This window comes from Panthera pardus, unplaced genomic scaffold (genome assembly GCF_024362965.1).
Source record: "Panthera pardus isolate Hobbes unplaced genomic scaffold, ASM2436296v1 HiC_scaffold_8, whole genome shotgun sequence".
Lineage (NCBI taxonomy): Eukaryota > Metazoa > Chordata > Mammalia > Carnivora > Felidae > Panthera > Panthera pardus.
In genome coordinates, this window is record NW_026527013.1 from 10,100,570 (window position 1) to 10,118,379 (window position 17,810).

At 58.5% G+C, this 17,810-nt stretch overlaps 2 protein-coding genes across 6 annotated transcripts; one reads left to right on the forward strand and one right to left on the reverse strand.

Moving 5' to 3' along the window:
• Positions 1-131: 131 nt before the first annotated feature.
• On the reverse strand, positions 132-8,620 carry PALM3 (paralemmin 3). Of its 4 annotated transcripts, XM_053897039.1 has the most exons (9): positions 8,403-8,620; positions 5,878-5,926; positions 4,774-4,854; positions 4,067-4,209; positions 3,842-3,926; positions 2,323-2,368; positions 1,028-2,206; positions 930-994; positions 132-833 (listed from the first exon to the last, which is right to left on the reverse strand). In XM_053897039.1, the coding sequence occupies exons 1-9, from the start codon at positions 8,441-8,443 to the stop codon at positions 372-374; spliced, it is 2,151 nt and encodes a 716-aa protein (XP_053753014.1). In that variant the 5' UTR covers positions 8,444-8,620; the 3' UTR covers positions 132-371. The 4 variants fall into 4 exon arrangements, with proteins under 4 accessions (XP_053753014.1, XP_019283023.2, XP_053753013.1 ...); XM_019427478.2 differs by having other exon boundaries at positions 930-2,206; XM_053897038.1 differs by having other exon boundaries at positions 132-994; positions 8,403-8,619.
• Positions 8,621-12,933: 4,313 nt separating this feature from the next.
• MISP3 (MISP family member 3) lies at positions 12,934-16,518 on the forward strand. 2 transcript variants are annotated; one of them, XR_002074611.2, is made up of 3 exons: positions 12,934-15,307; positions 15,681-15,901; positions 16,154-16,518. XR_002074611.2 is itself a non-coding variant. In XM_053897574.1 (3 exons), exons 1-3 carry the CDS (start codon positions 14,740-14,742, stop codon positions 16,169-16,171), a joined length of 660 nt encoding a protein of 219 aa, XP_053753549.1. In that variant the 5' UTR covers positions 12,934-14,739; the 3' UTR covers positions 16,172-16,518. The 2 variants fall into 2 exon arrangements, 1 of the variants encoding a protein (XP_053753549.1); XM_053897574.1 differs by having other exon boundaries at positions 15,828-15,901.
• Positions 16,519-17,810: the final 1,292 nt, after the last annotated feature.

The following is a 17,810-nucleotide window of genomic DNA, read 5'->3' on the forward strand; positions in this document are numbered from 1 at the left end:
CACACTGGCTCAGTCTTTGATCCTAGCAGAGCGAGGCCTTGGACTTCCCACCAGGGGACGGCGAGGTGGTTCCGTGCACACACACACACAGACAGACAGACACACACACACACACACACACACCCCAACTGTCCGAATGCTGTAACGTTTTTATTTTCAAGTATAAAGGCTTTGTCGTAGAAGGGAGCCGGGGTCACAGGCAGTGGGCGAGGGGTCCTGAAGCCCAGGTGGAGGTGGACGAGCGGGCCAGCTGGCTCCCAGTTGCCACAGCCGGTCCCGTGGTGCCCTGTCTGTGCCCGGGACCCGCTGCTGGATGCCAAGAGGCCGAGGTAGCTGTGAGAGGAGCCGGGCGTGGGGTGGAGGGTGTGGGCTCACATGACCACACAACACTGGCACGTCTTTTGCTTAGGGCCACTTGCCTCTTCACCCTCGGGAGGGGCAGGTGGCTCGGGCTGCCGGGCAGGTGCATAGGTGGGCACGGGGCGGGCACTAGGGTTGGCCCTGGGCCCTTCCACCTGAAGCAGTGGCTGGCACTCGGCAGGCTGCTCTGGAGCTGGGGTCTCAGCCAGGAGGGGGGTGGTGGCGTCCCCTGAAGGGCCCTGGCCCTCAGCAGGGGTTTGGGGCCTTACAGATTCTTCCTCCAGGGAGCCTTCCTGCTTCTCCTGGGGCTGTGGTCCTTCCTCTTCCGGCCTTGACTCTTCCTTGGCCCCCAAGGAAGCCCCTGCCTCACTCACCTCCTCTGCCTGACATTCCTTTCCTCCTCCGGACTCTCTCTGCTCTTCTGGACTCAGATCTTCTTCAACCACGTCAGTCTCCTCTGCCTTCAGTGACGCCTCCCCTCCTCTCTCTGCTTCCGACGGCGCCTCACCTCCTCCTTCCTCTGCCCCCCCTAGTGCCTCACCTCCTGTTCTCTCTGCCTTCAGTGACACCTCCCCTCCTCTCTCTGCCTCCGATGGCGCCTCACCTCCTTTCTCAGCTCCCGATAGTGCCTCACCTCCTGTTCTCTCTGCCACCAGTGGTGCCTCACCTCCTGTTCTCTCTGCCTCCGATGGCGCCTCACCTCCTCCTTTCTCTGCCTCCAGTGATTTCTCGCCTTCCTTTCCCTCTGTCACCAATGGTTCTTCGCTCGCCTCTAGTTTTTCTTCACCTTCTTTCTGCTCTACTCGCAACGGCCCCTCCCCTCTTTCCCTCTCTGCCCTCAAAGGTCCCTCGACTGCCTTTCTTGCGGCTGACAGTGGTTCCTCAACTGCTTTCCTCTCTGGCCTCAGCTTTTCCTCCCCTCCTCCCCTCTCTGGCTCCAAAGAGCCCTCGCTTCCCCCCCTCTCCCCCACCAGAGACCCGTCTGCCCCTGCCTCTTCCTCAGTCCCCTTCTTTCCTTCGCCCACTGATTCCACCGGTTCCTCTGCCTGGCTCCTTCCCGCCCCCCAGGCATCCTCCCCTGCCCCCCTCTCCACCCCCAGCGGACTCTCAGGCCCTCCCCTGCTTCCCCGTGCCCTTGGCCCTTCCAACCCCTCCACGACCAGCTCCTCCCCCAGCTCCTCCCACTCTTCGCTGAGGGTCACCCTCTCCACCCAAATGAAGGACCCCTCCTCTCCTCCAGAGCCCCCTGGCCCATCACCGTCAGAGCTGCCCCTGGGGACGCCGCCTTCTCCAGGAGCTGCTCCCTCTAGCCTCACCTGGAGCCTCGGGGAGCTGGTCTGCGCGGCCTTCTGGCCCCTGCCCCCCTCCCCTGTGGCCTCAGAGTCGCTGCTCTCCGGCCCTCCCACCCCCTCCCAGACCACCTCCACGATGCCCCTGTCCTCCTTCACCCAGGACGGGGGCTCTGGGCAGGCAGCTTCCTGCCTGTCCCCAATGGCCTCCAGCACCATTTCCTCCACCTTAGCCTCCAGCTCTGGGCCTGTGGCCTCCGTGGCACAGTCCTCTGTGGCCCTCAGCCCCTCCCATACCACCTCCACCACGCCCCTTCCTTTGGCCTCACCCACGCCCCCCTCAGATGCTGCCAGCCCCTGACTCGGCCCCTGTTCTGCAGCGGGGCTGGGTCCAGGGCAGGGGCCGTTGGCTTCTGAGGAGGCCCCTGCTGCCCCAGGGAACAGCCTCAGGGTGGGTGGAACCCTGACAGCCTCATCTCTGGGCTCAGAGGGGGACTCTGGGGAGGTGTCCACTGGTCCAGCTGGGAGGGAGGCTCTCCTGCTCAGATCAGTGTGGCCTTGGGGAGTAAGGGGAGGAAAGGAGAGGAGACAGGGGGCAACAGAGTGAGATCCTGGCCCCCCAGATTCAGGCCCCTCTTCGTGGGACCCCCAGACCTGGGGCCCAAACACCCACCTGTGGGACCTGCCTCCACGGTAGGCTGGGAGAGAGGTCGATGACCCTGCAGGGGTAACAGAGACAAGGTGAGGCCAGCCAGCGTCTCCACCTCCAACCTCCCTGCGTGCTGGTACGCTCCCCAACCCAGACACCCTCCGTCCAGGACCACACCCTCCTCAGCCTTCCTCACCTGTCTTACCGTGCTCTGCTCAAGTGCCCCCCCACACAGTAGGTGCTTAATCAATACTGTGTTCATGGGCCAACAGCTCTGTGTTAGGAACCTATTCCGTCAGCTACTGAGATTGCTGTGGACAAGGGACACTTAAGCCTTTTGCTATTGGGACTTACGTTCTAGGGGGTGGGGTATAAACATAAACACAAATAAATCTGTAATGTCAGGAGTGAGAAAGACTACGGCAGGAAAAAACAAAAAGTAGGACGAGGGGCTACAGAGAGCCTGGGAGGTGGTGGGGTGCCTCCTTTATGTAGAAGATGCAGGAGGGCCTCTAGGAGGAAGTGACATTGAGCAGAGACCTGAAGCGTGAGAGGAGCTGGCCTCGAGGCTCAAGAGGTAGATACAGCCATTCCAGGCAGAGGGGAGAGCAAGTGTAAAAGGCCTGGGGCTGCAATGAGCTGACAAGGTCAAGGACTAGAAAAGAGGGTCAGTGTTGCTGTAACAGAGTGACGGAAAGGGCAAGAGTATGAAAATGGGCTCAGAGAAGCAAGGGGTGGGGGCAGCCTGCTTGGTCAAACCCCAGGGATCTCCTCCTCACAGTTCCCTGTAAGATAAGAATCTTCTTTCCAGCCTCCAGGCTTTCGTGTGGGCTGTTTCCTCTGCCTGGAATTCTCTTTCCCCTCTTGCCTGGTCCCCAGCAGGCTCCATACAGATACCACGGCCTCCAGGAAGCCTTCCTGGGTCACTTGGGTGATTCCTCTGTGCTCCTCCCATGCCCAGGGCTCCCCTGTCACGGACTCTTGGATAGTGGGCTCCTCTCTAGCAAGAAACTCCTGGCCTATACTAAAAACCCAACAAACTCTTCCCAGATCCATTAACAGGTCTCTTGGCCCTCTGCCCTGCCAGAGGCACCTGGGAATCTTAATAAAGGTGCTACCAAAACAGAAACCCGTGTGGATGCCTCAGATCACAAGAGCATCTCATGGTGACCCATTCCTCCCTTTGAAAAGAACAAATTCCACGAGCACCGCGCCCCCCCCCCCATTTTCCCACCACATTCCTCATTCTGGCATTAGCAGTCCCACAACAAAACTTCCCCAGGCCTGTTCCTAGGATCATGTCCACCCACCCAACCCCCCACCCCCCCCTCCCGTGCCTCTTCCACGTGTGTGCTGTCGTTCCTCTCATTTTAGACATAGGGAAACTGAGGCTTGAACAACGAAAGCGACTTGCCCGAGACCACAGAGCAGAGAAACAGCAGAGGATTTAGAGGTTAGACCGCACTTGGAGAAGGCCCGCTTTGGTCCCTGCTGGCCGCACCTCGCCCCCTCCCATTTTCTCCCCCCCGCCCCCGGTTCTCACCTGTCTGCGCCAGGTGGGCCTGCTGGGGGACTTGTGCTGGGCACCTGTGGATGCACTTTGCAACAGCTGCAGCTGGGATTGGAGTCTGAGGGAGAGAGGAGGCTGCTGGGAGCCGGGCCCCCAGGCTCAACGCCAAGGCCCCCTCAATGTGCCACTTCCCCGCTGTGGACCTGGGGCCCTGGCCTAGCCAGGCCAGCAAAGCCAGCAGGCAGGGGCCCAACTCACGTGAACAAGCTGTCTTCCAAGTTGCGGATTCGGGCCTGAGCCTGGCCCTCAGGTGACTGGGGGTCTTTAGAGGTGGAGTCCTCCTGCTGCTCCGGCTCCTCAGCTGCCCCGTCCATGAGCCAACGCTCCCGGAGAGACTTCCTCTGGGCACGGGAGGGGAGCTCTGGCTGTGCATATTGGCTACCCCACCCCATGGAGGGCTCCCTCCTAATCCGCGAGCTGGGAAGATTTCTTATTGTCCAAAACCACCCGAACGGCACAGACATCTCTCCTTCAGGTGAGGATATGATCCCCCCCTCAACACTGCCAGGTGGGACAGACACCCCAATACCAGCCTGGAGCTCTCCCAGGCTGGAACAAAACACCCCTCATCTCCCCACCCCTTCCAGAATGGGACAGGCACTCCCAGAGATGAAATCAACGTCTCTATGGGCCCCTCCCTACCCCAAAGCTGGGCAAACACCTTCGCTGTCCCCATACTCTTCCCAAAGGTGGTACAAATGTCCCCATTATTATCACCACCACCACCACCCCCACCACCACCCGCTCTCCCAAGCAGAGGAAAAACGCCCGCCTAAGCTGGAACCAATACCCCCTGCTGCCCCCACCCAAACTGGACAGAGCCTCCCATGATCCCCCAGACCGACTCTCATTGATACCCCCACTTCGTTGCCCAGGCTTGACAGGCGCCCCCGCCCGCCCCCAACCTTGAGCCGCTCCACGCGGAGTTTCTCCTCTTCCAGCTCCCGGCGCGCGGCGCGGATCTCCTCCTGCAGCCGCCGCTTCTCCTGCGCACAGAGGACCCGGAGCTGCCCGCGGGCCGGGCGGGGCCGCCACCTCCCCTTCCGCCTGCCCTCCTCCTCGGGGCTCCCGGGACTCCCGGGGCTGCGAACGGGGCGGGGCGGCGGAGCGCACGTCGGGGGCCCCCGGCGGGGAGGGGGCTGCGGAGGCGCTGACTCAGCAGCGGGTGGGGGCGGGGCGGCGGGGGCGGGGCCGGCCGCGCCCGCGATGCTGCGGAGGCCTCGCCGGCGCCGAATGGGGGGGGGGGGGGGGGGTCTGTGGAAGGGGGTGGGGCCTTGGGATGGAGATCCCAAAGGGAGACCGAGCTGTGGCGGGGGTCCGAGATCCGGGGTCACGAGAGAGGCGATTCAGAGATAATGGGGGTCTAGATATCAGAGGAAGGGGGTGCTGAGATGGGGGGCGCGGAGAGACTGGGGCGTAGAGATGAGGTCCAGAGAGATGAAGGGGCAGAAGTCGAGAGCAGAGAGAGGGGACTTGGTGAGATAGGGGTTCGGAGGGATGGGGTACAGATCTGAGGGTCAGAAGGATGGGGGTTTAGAGAGGCCAGGGTGTTGAGATGGGATCCAGAAAGATGGGGGTGCAGGAGTGGGGGAGCAGAGAGATAGGGGTTAGTGAGATGGGGGTTCATAGAGATGGGGTTCAGACATGAGGTGTTTGGGAGACCGAGGTTCAAAATGGAGCATCGGATGTGGATTCTGGGAGTGTGGGGTGCACAGCCTCACCATTCTGGGGGTGGTGGCGACCAGATAGAGGAACTGGGGAGCAGAGGGGCCTGAGGATTTAGGTGGGGCGCTCCAAGGCAGGGCTGGAGCTGAGGGTGCTGCCCACCCCCCCTCCTCACTTCACAGGTTTAGGCCTGCTTTCCTGGATGAGAGAGAGGCGAGGAAGAAAACCTGGGGAATGGCTAGGAGTGCCCAGGATGCGGGGAAGTGGGGGGAGGGGCGGTGGAGAGGGGCGCCATTAGCGGGGGTGGGGGGTGGGGGGTGGGGAAGGAGGGGTAACTCACTTACAGCAATGACCTCTAGCCGCTGCCGATAGAGGGAGCTCTCGGCCATGGGCCTGTGAGAAGAGGGCAGAGACTGGGGAGGGGGTCTTCCCAGGTCCCCATCCCTCGAGAAGCCACCTCCTGAATGCCCCTTTCTGGGTCAAGATCCCTGAGCTGCTTGGAAACCAACTAAAGCCCAGCATTTTCCTCTATTTCCCCTCTGCAACTGAAAGGAGTTGGAGTAGAGGGCCGGGGGGGGGGGGGGGGGCGTCCTATGAGGGGGAGAGAGCAGAGACGCTGACAAGCTGAGCTAAAGCCCTTCCTAGGCTTGACATCACCTCTCTGAGCCTCAGTTTCCTCATCTGTAAAATGGGTCAGGATAGCTTGATCCTCACCTTATAGAGAGGTGCCCTTGCAAGGAAGTCTCCATGCAGGGGGAAAAAAAAATGGACATAGCGTTCCTAAAACAGTAGCATCATTTATTATCATTCATAACTTTAATAATCCCCATGATTAATAATGTTTATGGTTATTTATAAGGAGCATTTCCAGGCTGGACCTCAGATACTCTCAAATCCTGCCAGGCCCCTAACATGCTGTGTGTCTCTTTCCAATTCTATACCCTCTCTGGACCTCAGCTCCTACCCAGGATACCTTCAGCACCAGGGGCTGAGGGAGTCTGGGGAGAGAAGCGTCCATCCCACCATGGACACATGCTATCCCCATGGTAACTATGGAGCTACCTGCCAAATCCCCTCCCTGGGAGCAAATGTTACCAGGACATGTAGCCTAGCGCTGGACTCTGAGCTGGGAGGAGACAGAAGGGTCTTGCTGTTTAAGGTTTAACCTGAGATGCCGCCATTGTTGATCTCCTTGCAGCACCCCAGGATCCCCGATTTCCAGCTCCAGAGCTGCCCCTTCTGTGCTTCCCTGGGAGCAAGAGGCTGACTGTGGTACTTCAGGACACTTAGGGGACAGATGTTGTTACGTTAACTTGTCATCGCAGATGCGCATCGAGTACCCCCTACTTGCAGGTGTTTCATAGGCCAGTATCTAGAAGGATGCATCTATTTGTCTGTTGTCCCTGACACTTAGCCCAGGGAGGGCACAGGGCAAGCCCTCAAACCTTTATTAATGTGAGCACTAACTCTATTGGGTGACCATTAGCCTCATTGCCCAAACTCTGCCGGGGCCTCCCAGATCATAATAGTGCGGATACGGATACTTAGCCCTTACTATCTATAGTGCTCTAAGTGCTCGACAGGGCTTCCGCCAGGCCCTCCCAGCCACCCCCGCCTCTCCCTCCCTGCCCTGATCTTGAGACACTGTCGTCCACTCTTTGCTGAGTTGATATTCTGACAATAAAATCAGCCAACCATTAGCCAGCGCATACCATGTTCCAGGCGCTGTTCCATGCTATGCCTGTAGGAACTCATTTAATCCTTCCAAAGATCCTGGGAGGCAAGTAGTACGACTGTCCCTATTTTATGGATGGGGAAACTGAGGCTCCAAGAAGTGGTGAAAAGACTTGTCTAAGGTCACTGGGTCAGGATCAGAACTCAGGGCTCTCAGGCCTCAAATACTGGGAACGCTGCAGGGGAAGAGGGGGAGTCCAGGCATCCTTGTCTTGGCAGCCAGGAGGCCAGAGATCAGCCTGGGGGTTCCCGATTTCACTCAGGGCGGGGGGCTGAAGTCATGCTTTGCAGGGTATCCCGAAGGGAGCCCAGACCCCCTACTAATAGGTTTGCCCTTGGAGGAGGGCTGACATCCTCCCTCTGCTGTCCCATTCCCAAGATGTAATCTCCTTGCCTCTTCCTTGCTGGGGGGGAGGGGGGTTGATCAGGTTCCCGTTGCTAGGCAACCAGGTTTGTAGTTGGTGAATAATGCATCAGGGGACCCAAAAGAGTGAGGAACCAAATTGGGGTCCCTGGGGGGAAACTCTTTTCCAGAACTCTTTACAAACCTCTGGAGCCCCTCCACCCTCTTACTTTAAAAGGCCCTCAAACCTTGAATGTTCAAACCCTCGGCACACCCCATTTGATATTGTTTATGTCCACCTCTACAAGAACAGGGTTCGTGGCTATGGCCTGTTGTCACCAGGAGCAATGGGTGGCCCTTTCATTAAGCCAGTGATGGTTCCAATTTTGCCATCACCTTTCCCAGTTGGGCAGCTGTTAACTTTCTCTGTTGTATCTCAAGCATTTCTTCCTACCCTGGAAGCTGAGGGGTGTTTCAAGAGGCAAAACATGGGAGCGAGGAACCCTGGCGTTTCCTGGCCCCCCAGTCCTAGCCCCACCCCCCAGCCTGGACTTTGAGCTTGAAGACTGCCGGTGGAAAAATCCCGGAAAAAAGAAAGTGGAGGTCCACATCTCCAACCCGACTCTGGGGAGAGGGACCCGAAGAGCCTGCGGGGTTGCCTGCTGACCTCTCTCCGCTCCCCCTGGTCCCCTTAGGAGAGGCCAGCTGGGGCTCTCACCCCGTGGAAAGGCCAGTGACCCTCCCAGGCCCTGTGCACCTGTTCCCCCCCCCCCCCCAACCCAGGACACTTACGTGGGTGTGGCTGGAGACCACATCTGGCTCTGCAGGGCCATCTCTGCCCGGAAGCCCACCTTCCTTTGGGTCTCCAAGATCAGGACCCCCCACCCGTTTGCTTGAAGGTGCCCTGGAGGCTGTGACTTGGCTGGCACGAAGGGGGGGGGGGGGCGCTGCAGGCGGGCACCGGGAGAGCTGGTCCAGCTGGTTTGGGTCAGGAGGCAGGAGGCAAACGGGGCGAGGGGGGCTGGGGGCTGGCGGGCAGTTCTGGGGAGGTACTATCAGCTGTCCTGATAAATTATTTACCAGCCACTGGCCTCCTTGCCGCACTTGGCTGCCTCGCAGCAAACACACTCTCACGCGCGTGGTGCAGTGTGTGGGTGAGAACGGGGAGTCGCTGACCCCCTCCAGGGAATGGCACCTGCACTTGGCACCCCAGACGCCTCAAGTCCAGCTGCCCACCAAGGGTCACCAACATGTGAGCCTCATGGCGTAGCACACGTGTGGGATACTCTATGCACGACTGCCCCTCCCTTCCTGGACCCTGGTGGGGAGGGAGGGACTGATCCAGCTAAGGGATTCTGGAGCCCAGAGGCTGAGCACCATGGGAATCAGGAGGCCTGGCCCAGGGGTTTCTAGGCCTCAGTTTGCCCTTTTGTGAAATTAGATCAGGTGGCCTCCAGGACCCTGACACCCCTCAGATGCTATAACAATTAGGGATGGGGTGGTGACGAGGAAGGTCCAGAGAACTTCCTACCCAAATCCTCCCCATCCTGTTCTTTTTTTTTTTAAACTATTTATTTTATTTTGTTTTAGGTTTATTTATTTTGAGGGAGACAGAGACAACCTGAGCAGGGGAGAGGCAGAGAAAGAGAATTCCAAGCAGGCTCTGCAGCATCAATGCAGAACCCGATGTGGGGCTCGAACTCATGAAACAGTAAGATCATGATCTAAGTTGAAACGGAGAGTGTGGATGCTTAACTGACTGAACCACCCAGGTTCCCATTATTATTATTATTTTAAAATGTTTATTTTTGGGGTGTCTGGGTGGCTCAGTGGGTTAAGCGTCCGACTTCCGCTCAGGTCATGATCTTGCTGTTGGTGGTGAGTTCGAGTCCCGCGTCAGACTCTGTGCTGACAGCTCAGAGCCTGGAGCCTGCTTCAGATTCTGTGTCTCCCTCTCTCTGCCCCTCCCCAACTCACGTGCATTCTCTCTCTCTCTCTCTCTCTCTCTCTCTCTCTTTCTCTCTTTGAATGTTTTATTTTTGAGTGAGAGAGAAAGAGAGAGTGAGAGGGAGAGACAGAATCCTAAGCAGGCTCCATGCTGTCAGCACAGAGCCTAATGTGGGGCTGGAACTCACAAGCCTAACTCTGAGATCAAGGCCTGAGCCAAAGTCAAAGTCTGCTGCTTAACCAACTGTTAAGCGCCCTCCCCATCCTGTTCTTAAAGGGCCAGCACACCCTTTATCAAATGACAGGGTGCCTCATTTACCCTTTGCCACTTGGGGAACTCATCTCCTACTTTCCAGGCTAGTCTCCCACAGCCCCCAGTCCTCCCCTCATCAGAGCCCTGGTCATGCTGTGCAATTTGACAGAAGCCTCGGTGAGAAGGGTCCTTGCCCTCAGCTCCCTGCTCTAGAGGGCACACTCCAGCTAGGACCCCCTCCCCCCACCCCTGCCCCCAAGTGGCAAAGGTCAGGTACCTTCCTAACTCCTCCCTCCCTCTTGCAGATTCTCCTCAGGGTACTGGTGACCCCAGAATTTCCTATCCAAAGGGTCCTTAGTTCACCCATAAGGCCTCTGTGCCTCCTGAATGCAGACCCCACAGCCAGGATGTGTCTCGCCCCACTGCCTCCAGCCTGAGAAGTGGTCAAAGGCAGCTATCGGCAGAGGGGTAAGGATAAAGCTGGGATTCGGCAGAGGGGTAAGGATAAAGCTGGGACTTGTGGTTCAGAGCCCCTCCTCTGTGCAGGAACAAGCCTCCTTGCTATGCAGGAGAGCATTGAAAGGGAGAAGTACAGGAGGCCAGAGTGAGAGCTGAGGTTTCCCTGTGCCCCACATTCTAGTACGAAACTCCTAGGGATCCAAAATGTTTTTGTTTGAACCTGGCCTTCTAAGTCATTCTGAAAATACATTTGCTATGATAAGAGAACACATTTAAAAAAATTTTTTTTAAGTGTATTTATTTATTTTGAGAGAGAGAGAGAGGGAGTGCACATGGGGTAGGGACAGAGAGAGAGGGAGAGAGACTTCCAAGCAGGCTCTGCGCTGACACGGTGCAGATCCTGACGCGGGGCTCCAACTCATGAATCGTGAGATCATGACATGAGCTGAAATCAAGAGTTGGACACCTAACCGACTGAGCCACCCAGGTGCCCCACGGTTGTTCTATTTATAATTGGGTCTGTCTCCCAAACTCAACTGTACCTTCCCAGTCTGATGTGTTTCTTTATTTCCAGCACGGGGGTAGGCGCCTAGTAAGTGTCATTAAAGAATTCTTAAGCAACCGTTGTGTATCAGGTATTGTTCTAGGCATGAGGTAGTTGGGTCTAGAGGTGAGCAAACAGAAAATGCTATAATGCAGCTCACTTTTGGTGGTGACGAGGAGAGAGCGATAATATAGAGATAAAGGCAATTGGTAATAACTGCCATATAGGGTGAGTCACAGAAAATAAGAGGATTAGGGTTACGGAGAAGGGCTGTGTGTGATGCAGGGTGGGTGATCAGGGACTATTTGTCTAAAGAAGTGATATTTGAGTCAAGACCTGCATAGCCGAAGCCAGCCAGGGGGTGAGTCCTTCCAAGCAGAGAAAGAAAGGCAAGTCAGTGCAAAGGTCCTGGGGTAGGAGTGCAGTTGGGGGGTTGAGGGAAGCACAAAGGCTGGAATGGAGGAGTGAGGGAGAGTGTCAGAAGATGAGATCTGAGAAGTGGGCAGGGCCTTCTGGGTCAGAGTGGGGAGTCTGGGTTTTTCTGGTTGGTGGGTGGGGAGCCACCACTCAGTGAAGAGGGCAGTGTAGTGGCTGGGATTAGGGTGGAGAGAAGTGGACGAATTCAGAATATGTTTTGGAGGCAGAGTCAACAGATTCAACAGCAATCCAGCATGAGGATGGATTGGAACAGGGCTGAGAGAGAGAAGTTGAGGTAGATTCCTAGGTTTGGGGTATGAAAAACAGAATGGATGGGTTGTCTTCACATGGTGAAGAGCAGGGCTGGAGTAGGGGCGGGAGCCGAGAGCTCAGTTTTGAAAATGTTCAGTTGGAGGGGCGCCGGGGTGGCTCAGCCGATTGAGCTGTCCAACTTCGGCTCAGGGCATGATCTCACAGCTCGTGGGTTCGGGCCCCGCGTCGGGCTCCGTGCTGACAGCTCGATGCCCGGGAGCCTGCCTGGGATTCTGCGTCTCCCTCTCTCTCTGCCCCTCCCCCGCTCACGCTCCCTCTCTCTCTATCTCTCAAAAACAAATAAACGTCGAAAAACCCAATTTTAAACCCAGAGGAGAAGTCAGAGGTAGAGATTTGAGAGACACCAGCACAGAGATGTTGTTTAAAGTATGAGGTTGTGGGGGTGCCCAGGTGGCTCCGGGGGTTAAGTCTGGGACTCTTGATTTCGGTTCAGGTTATGATCTCACCGTCCGTGAGTTCAAGCCTGTGTTGGGCTCCTCGTTGAAAGCGCAGAGGCTGCTTGGTATTCTCTCTCTCTGAAAATAAATAAATACGCTTAAAAAAATAAAGTATGAGGTTGGAATTGGTCAGGGGCTGAGTGCTGGCAGGAAAGAGATGGCATACTCAAACTGAGTAACTCATCAGAGCTCAGTAAAGAGTTAGGTTTTAAAAAAATGTTTATTTTTGAGAGAGAGGAAGAGAGGGGAGAGCAAGCAGGGGTGGGGCTGAGCGAGGGAGACAGGAAACCAAGCCTGCTCCTTGCTGACAGCAGAGAGCCAGATGCAGGGCTTGAGCTCACCAACTGCGACACCATGACCTGAGCTGAGATCGGAGGCTTAACTGACTGAGCCACCCAGGCGCCCCCAAAAAAGAGTTGGCTTACAAAGATTTGGGGAAACAATCTCTGTTAGCAACAGCCCGGGGCTGTGTCCACGCACTGGCCTTGGCGGGAGAGAGCTGTGTTGAGTAACTACCAGCAGCGAGGGACACACGCAGCGTGGCTTCCGGGCAGGGGCATGGAATAAACGTGCTGACCTCACTCCCCCTCTCCCATCAGCCAACCCCAGTGGAAGCCAGGGGGGAAAGGAAGCCTGTCCATGCAGGTGAAACAGAAGTCTGAGAAGAAATGCCTGAGAGGGAAACCAGGAGAGAAGACGGCATCCTCAGAGACCCAGGAGCTGATGGAAGAGGAAGTCAGACCCGGAACCAGGGTCTGGCAAGTGAAGTCCATCCGTGTCCTTGGATGGAAAAGGCTCGGTGGGGTGGTGGGACCCAGAGCCTTGTCAGTGCTGTCAAACATGAACAGGAGGCGATGAAGACGAGAGAATGCTGTAGACAACTCTTTCCAGAAGTAAAGCTTTAATCTTCATGACCGCCCCCCCCTCCCCCTCCAAGCAAGTGGACACCGCTCTGCCCATTTTACAGACAAGGGAACTGAGCCTTGGCGAAGGCTGGTACCTTGCGGAGGTTTTGCGTGGGTTGGAACCCAGCTGGGCCCAGTTCCAATTAGGCCAAAGGGGTCAGAGGGAGGAGCTTGAGACTAGGATCCAGGGGACGGAGGGGAGTCACCAGAGTAGGCGGAGAGCTGGGGGAAGGAGTGATTGGGTAGTTGGATTATTGGAGGCTCCCAGGCTGTTCAGCAACCACCCCCCAACCCCCAACCTTTCTCTAGGTAACTATCTTTCTTCCTGGTCACCCTAGAACGGTAGAGTAGGGCCAGAGGACAGATTTGGGGAGAGCCTGGGGGAGGAGAGTGGAGAATGTCTTTGGGGGTGGGTCGGCGCGGGGGCGTCGACCCCGCTGCCTCTGAACGCCAAGAGCTGGCGCCAGCTGCGGAGAGCTGCTCCACACCGCAAGCCTGGATACCTCTCCGGGCCTTCCCAGCCGTCTGGGCCCAAGGTGACCGCCTTTCAACCGCAGCTGCTCCTCTAAGCCACGGGCGCGCTGGGTCTGTCCCTCCCTCTTCCCTCAATCTGGAAGTGCACTTGGCCGCGGACGCCTTGCGGACTTTTCCAGGAGGGGTGCGGGGAAGCAGCCTGGGGCTTGACGCGAGCGGCGGGTACACCTCTCGGAAGAAGCCTAGTGGAGCCAGGCACTGGGCGGGGGAGCTTGCGACGCGCCAGGAGAGGGCTCCTGGCGCCCCCTTCAGTCTGAGCTGTGCGCTGCAGGGGTGGAACGTGGATGGACAGCCCGGGGGCCAGGGGCGTTGCTGCCCGCTGGTCTGGGCGGGGCTAGCAAGGCTTCGGAAAGATGGCTTCGGAGCACCCCGGCACCAGAAAGCCGGCGGTTCAAACACCCGACCCAGGACAGAGTTGGGGTCAAGCCTCCCGGGAATGCCGGGGACGTGAGGGCGAAAAGGTGCCAGGGTGGCGCCCCGTTAGTGGAACGGCACCCAGACTTGTCCCCTAGCCGGCGGGCCAAGTCTAGGGAAGCCCTCCTACGAGAAGTCTGGTGCCCTGACCTGACCTGAGGCGCGTCAGTGAACCAAACGCAGTGCCCTGCCGGGGCGCCCCCGCCCCGAGGGCGGGGCCAGGGCGGGGCCCAAGTCTTTCCTGCAGGTGCAGGGGGCGGTGCCCGGCCCTGTCCCCGGGGGCCGTTCTCGGAGGCCAGGGGCGGGTCAGAGAAGCGGCTGAGGTAGGCGACGCCTTAGAACCCGCGGGCGGTGACTGTGCCACAGGTACTGCGCAGGGCACCGTGTCTCAGCTCTGAGCATCAGAACTCCGGCTCTGGAAACTAAGGCTTCCGAACTGCTCCCAACCCTGGACACCGAGGCCCCCGGGCCGGAGAGCGGAGCCCTGGGGTCGTCCGAAGCTCGGGGCCCCGAGCCCCCCGGGTCAGACATCGAAGTCCCGGGGCCTGCCGCAGAGCAGGACGCCGACGTACCCAGGCCAAGAGGCAAGGTCTCCGTGCTCTCCGCGGAGCAGGGCGCGGAGACCTCTGAGCGAGAGAGTGAAGTCCTTGGGCCATCAGCGAGGCTGGACACAGAACGCCCCGGGCCATCCGCAGCTGGGGGTTTTGAGAGTCTCGAGACAGGCGACGACAACCCCGAGCCGTCTGAAGCACGAAGCGCGGGGGTCCCGAAGCACTGTCCTCTTCAGTGTCCCGAGACCTCCTCCTCGGGGTCAGACTCGGAAGCCCCCCTGCTGCATTTTCTACTGCGCCCCGAGATCCCCCAACAGGTCCCCGGGAAGCCGCTCATGGAGACGCCCATCGAGCGAGAAATCCGCCGCAGCTGCGAACGCGAGGAGAGCTTGCGCCGGAGCCGGGGCCTGAGCCCAGGCCGCGCCGGCCGAGAACTCGTCGAGCTGCGCGTGCGACCGGTGCTCAGCCTGCCGGGCCCGGGCTCCGCGCTCCCGCGCGCCTTGGAGCGCGCGCGGGCGGGCGCGCAAATGCAGCGAGACATCGAGCGGGAGGCCCACCGTCAGGCGGCGCTGGCGCGTCCCGCGGCCCCAGAGCAGTGCGCCCGGCCGCCGCCGCAGCCGCTGGGCGAGCTCAAGCGATTCTTTGAGACCGCCGCGGGACGCGGCTCCTCGCCGGCGGAGGAAGGCGGCGCGGGCCGGCAGGGGCTGCCGGATCCCGGAGGCCGGCCTCGCTTGGCCGTGCAAGGCCGGTGCCCGGTGCTGGCCCGTGCCCCGCCGCGGGTCGCGCCGTCGCTGCTGGAGCAGGAGGTGCGCGAGGTGCATGAGCGCGAGCGGGAGCTGCAGCGCCAGAGGCTCAGCGTCTACGGCACCGCTGAGTTCAAGGAGCCCGCGCCGAGCCTCACGGGTAAGCCACGCGCGCCCCCACTCTAGGGACTCTCAGGGCTCCAGCCGCCCTCACCAACTGCCCAACTCCAGGAGCCTCTCTTCTGGCACTTAGGGTACCTCCTTGGGGCTCCCAGACTCCTGGGGCCCTCTCTCAACTCTCCGTTCACTGCCCCACCCCTTTAGGGCTGCTCTCTCTCTGTGCTCCACGCCCTACTCTGAATGGTCGACTCCTGGATACATCTCACCTAGGCTTTGGGTGGGAGGAAGGGAGGAGGATTCTAGATGTCTTTATCGGATTCCAGGGAACCTGCCTGGGTTTTGACACTCCTGGATGCTCCCTGTGAATTTGCGGGTTTCCACCTCCCCATTCTGGGTTCGCCTCCCTCCTTCAGGTTGCTCCCTCCTCCCGAATGGAGGCCTCCATGGGAAGGAGGGTAAACGCCTGTGTGTTTAAGGGGCGCGGCCGGTCTCCTTGGTGCTGGCCGCCTCCAGCTGGTGACAGGAGGGGCAACCCCGGCTGAGTGCCCCTTCCCCCGCAGCGAGCAGGGGCGACGGAAAGCTGGCGGTGATCTGGCCTCCCCGCAGAAAGGCATCGGAGAACGGCTTGGAGCAGGTGGGAGCCCTTTTCCCTCCCTCTTCCCTCACCTCTCCTCCCCGGGGCGTCAGGATGCTGGGCCAAGGGAAATGCACCCCCGCGCCCCCTGGGAAGTTACTCTGGGCTAGGACACAAAGTTCTGGACACGGCCAGGGGGTGACACGGATGCCATAGTCCTGGGAACCAAGCTGCCCCACCCTGTGCATGAGTGTCACTCCCACGGTGCCCGGGTCTCTGAGGTCGGCCTTCTGTCTGGCCTCCTCTCCCCAGGAGGAGCGGAAGCCTTGAGGTTCCAGTAGGTTGGGACACCCTGCCAGAGGTAACACGCACATCAGAGGAAACTAGCAGGGGCGCCAGGGAGTGCCCTCCCAATCCGCTGAAGGCCTGGAGAGGGTCAGCAGTCTGCTCCGGGGAAGATGAAATCGACCAGCTCCTCTTTGCGAAATTGACCATTCTCTTCTATAAAACTATTAGTCCACGTTGGGAAACACCACCACTGTCAATCCTGCCAGTGAAACTGTCCAGCCCTTCTCTGCCTAACTGCGAACTGAACTGGCCTCTGCCTCTGGCCTTTACCGTTCGAGTAAATGCCTCGGCTACCCTCACTCCCCAATAAAGCCCCTTCTTTCTGGGCAGTGCAGGCTGTTTTCCTCTGGGTTCTCTTATTTTGGGCTGAGGCGGGAGCGCGTTTGGCGGAAGAAGGCCTGAGGAAACCATAGGAGGTGCCAGCCGGAGTATGGAATGTGCCCTTATCGCCCAGTTCTGGGGCTGCTGGTCTCCCCCGGCCCGGCCCGGGTCCTGGTGCCCCCTGGCGGCGCGGGCGCGAACTGCGGTGTTCGGACAAACTGGCTCATGCCCTCCCTTTTTCCAGACTTCTTCAACATTTATTGTGCCAGTGCCAATGGTATGCCCGGGAGCTGGGCGCTGGCTAGACAGAGGTGATAAGAGGTTGTTCCTGATCTGGGGACGTAAGCAATAGCTACCAAAAAAAGGGGGGTGGTGGTGGCGGTGAGGGTACAAACTTCTTCGCAGGGCATACAAAGCCATTTATGATCTATCCAGCTGTTGCAAACCTCACATGTGTGTAGACCCCAGACCAATATTAAGGAGAGAAGTGGGGTATGCTGGGAAATGCCTTGTTTCAACGCGCAGGTAAGTGTTCCTCCATATCCGTAGTGAGTGAGCTTCTGATTTCCAAAAGCAAGGGGGAAACCTAGCCTTTAAAAGAGAAATCTCGGGGTGCCTAAGTGGCTCAGTCAGTTGAGCATCCGTGGCTTGATTTCGGCTCAGGTCACGATCCCAGGATCATGGGACCAAGGCCTCCCTGCTTCCCCTGCCCCTGCTGGGCTCTTCAGTGAGTGTGGAGCCTGCTTAAGATTCTCTCTCTCTCTCTCTCTCTCTCTCTCTCTCCCTCTCCCCCTCCCCCTCTGCCCATCTTCCTGGCTCACATGCCCTCTCTCTCTTAAAAAAAAAGAGGGGTGCCTGGTGGCTCAGTCAGTTAAGCATCTGACCCTTGTTTTTGGTTCAGGTTATGATCTCACAGTTTGTGAGATTGAGCCCCACATCAGGCTCTGTGCTGGCAGTGCAGAGCCTGCTTGGGATTCTCTCTCTCTCCCTCTCTTTCTGCTCCTCCTCCACTCATGCTGTCTCTTTCTCAAAATAAATACGTAAACTTAAAAACAATTTAAAAAATTTTTAATGTTTATTTTGAGAGAGCTAGAGCACAAGTGGGGGAGGGACAGAGAGAGAGAGGGAGATGCAGAATCTGAAGCAGGCTTCAGGCTCTGAGCTGTCCGCACACAGCTGATGCGGGCATCGAACTTGTGAACCGTGAGATCATGACCTGAGCCAAAGTTAGTCGCTCAACCGACTGAGCCACCCAAATAAATAAACTTAAAAAAATGTTTTATTTATTTTTGAGAGAGAC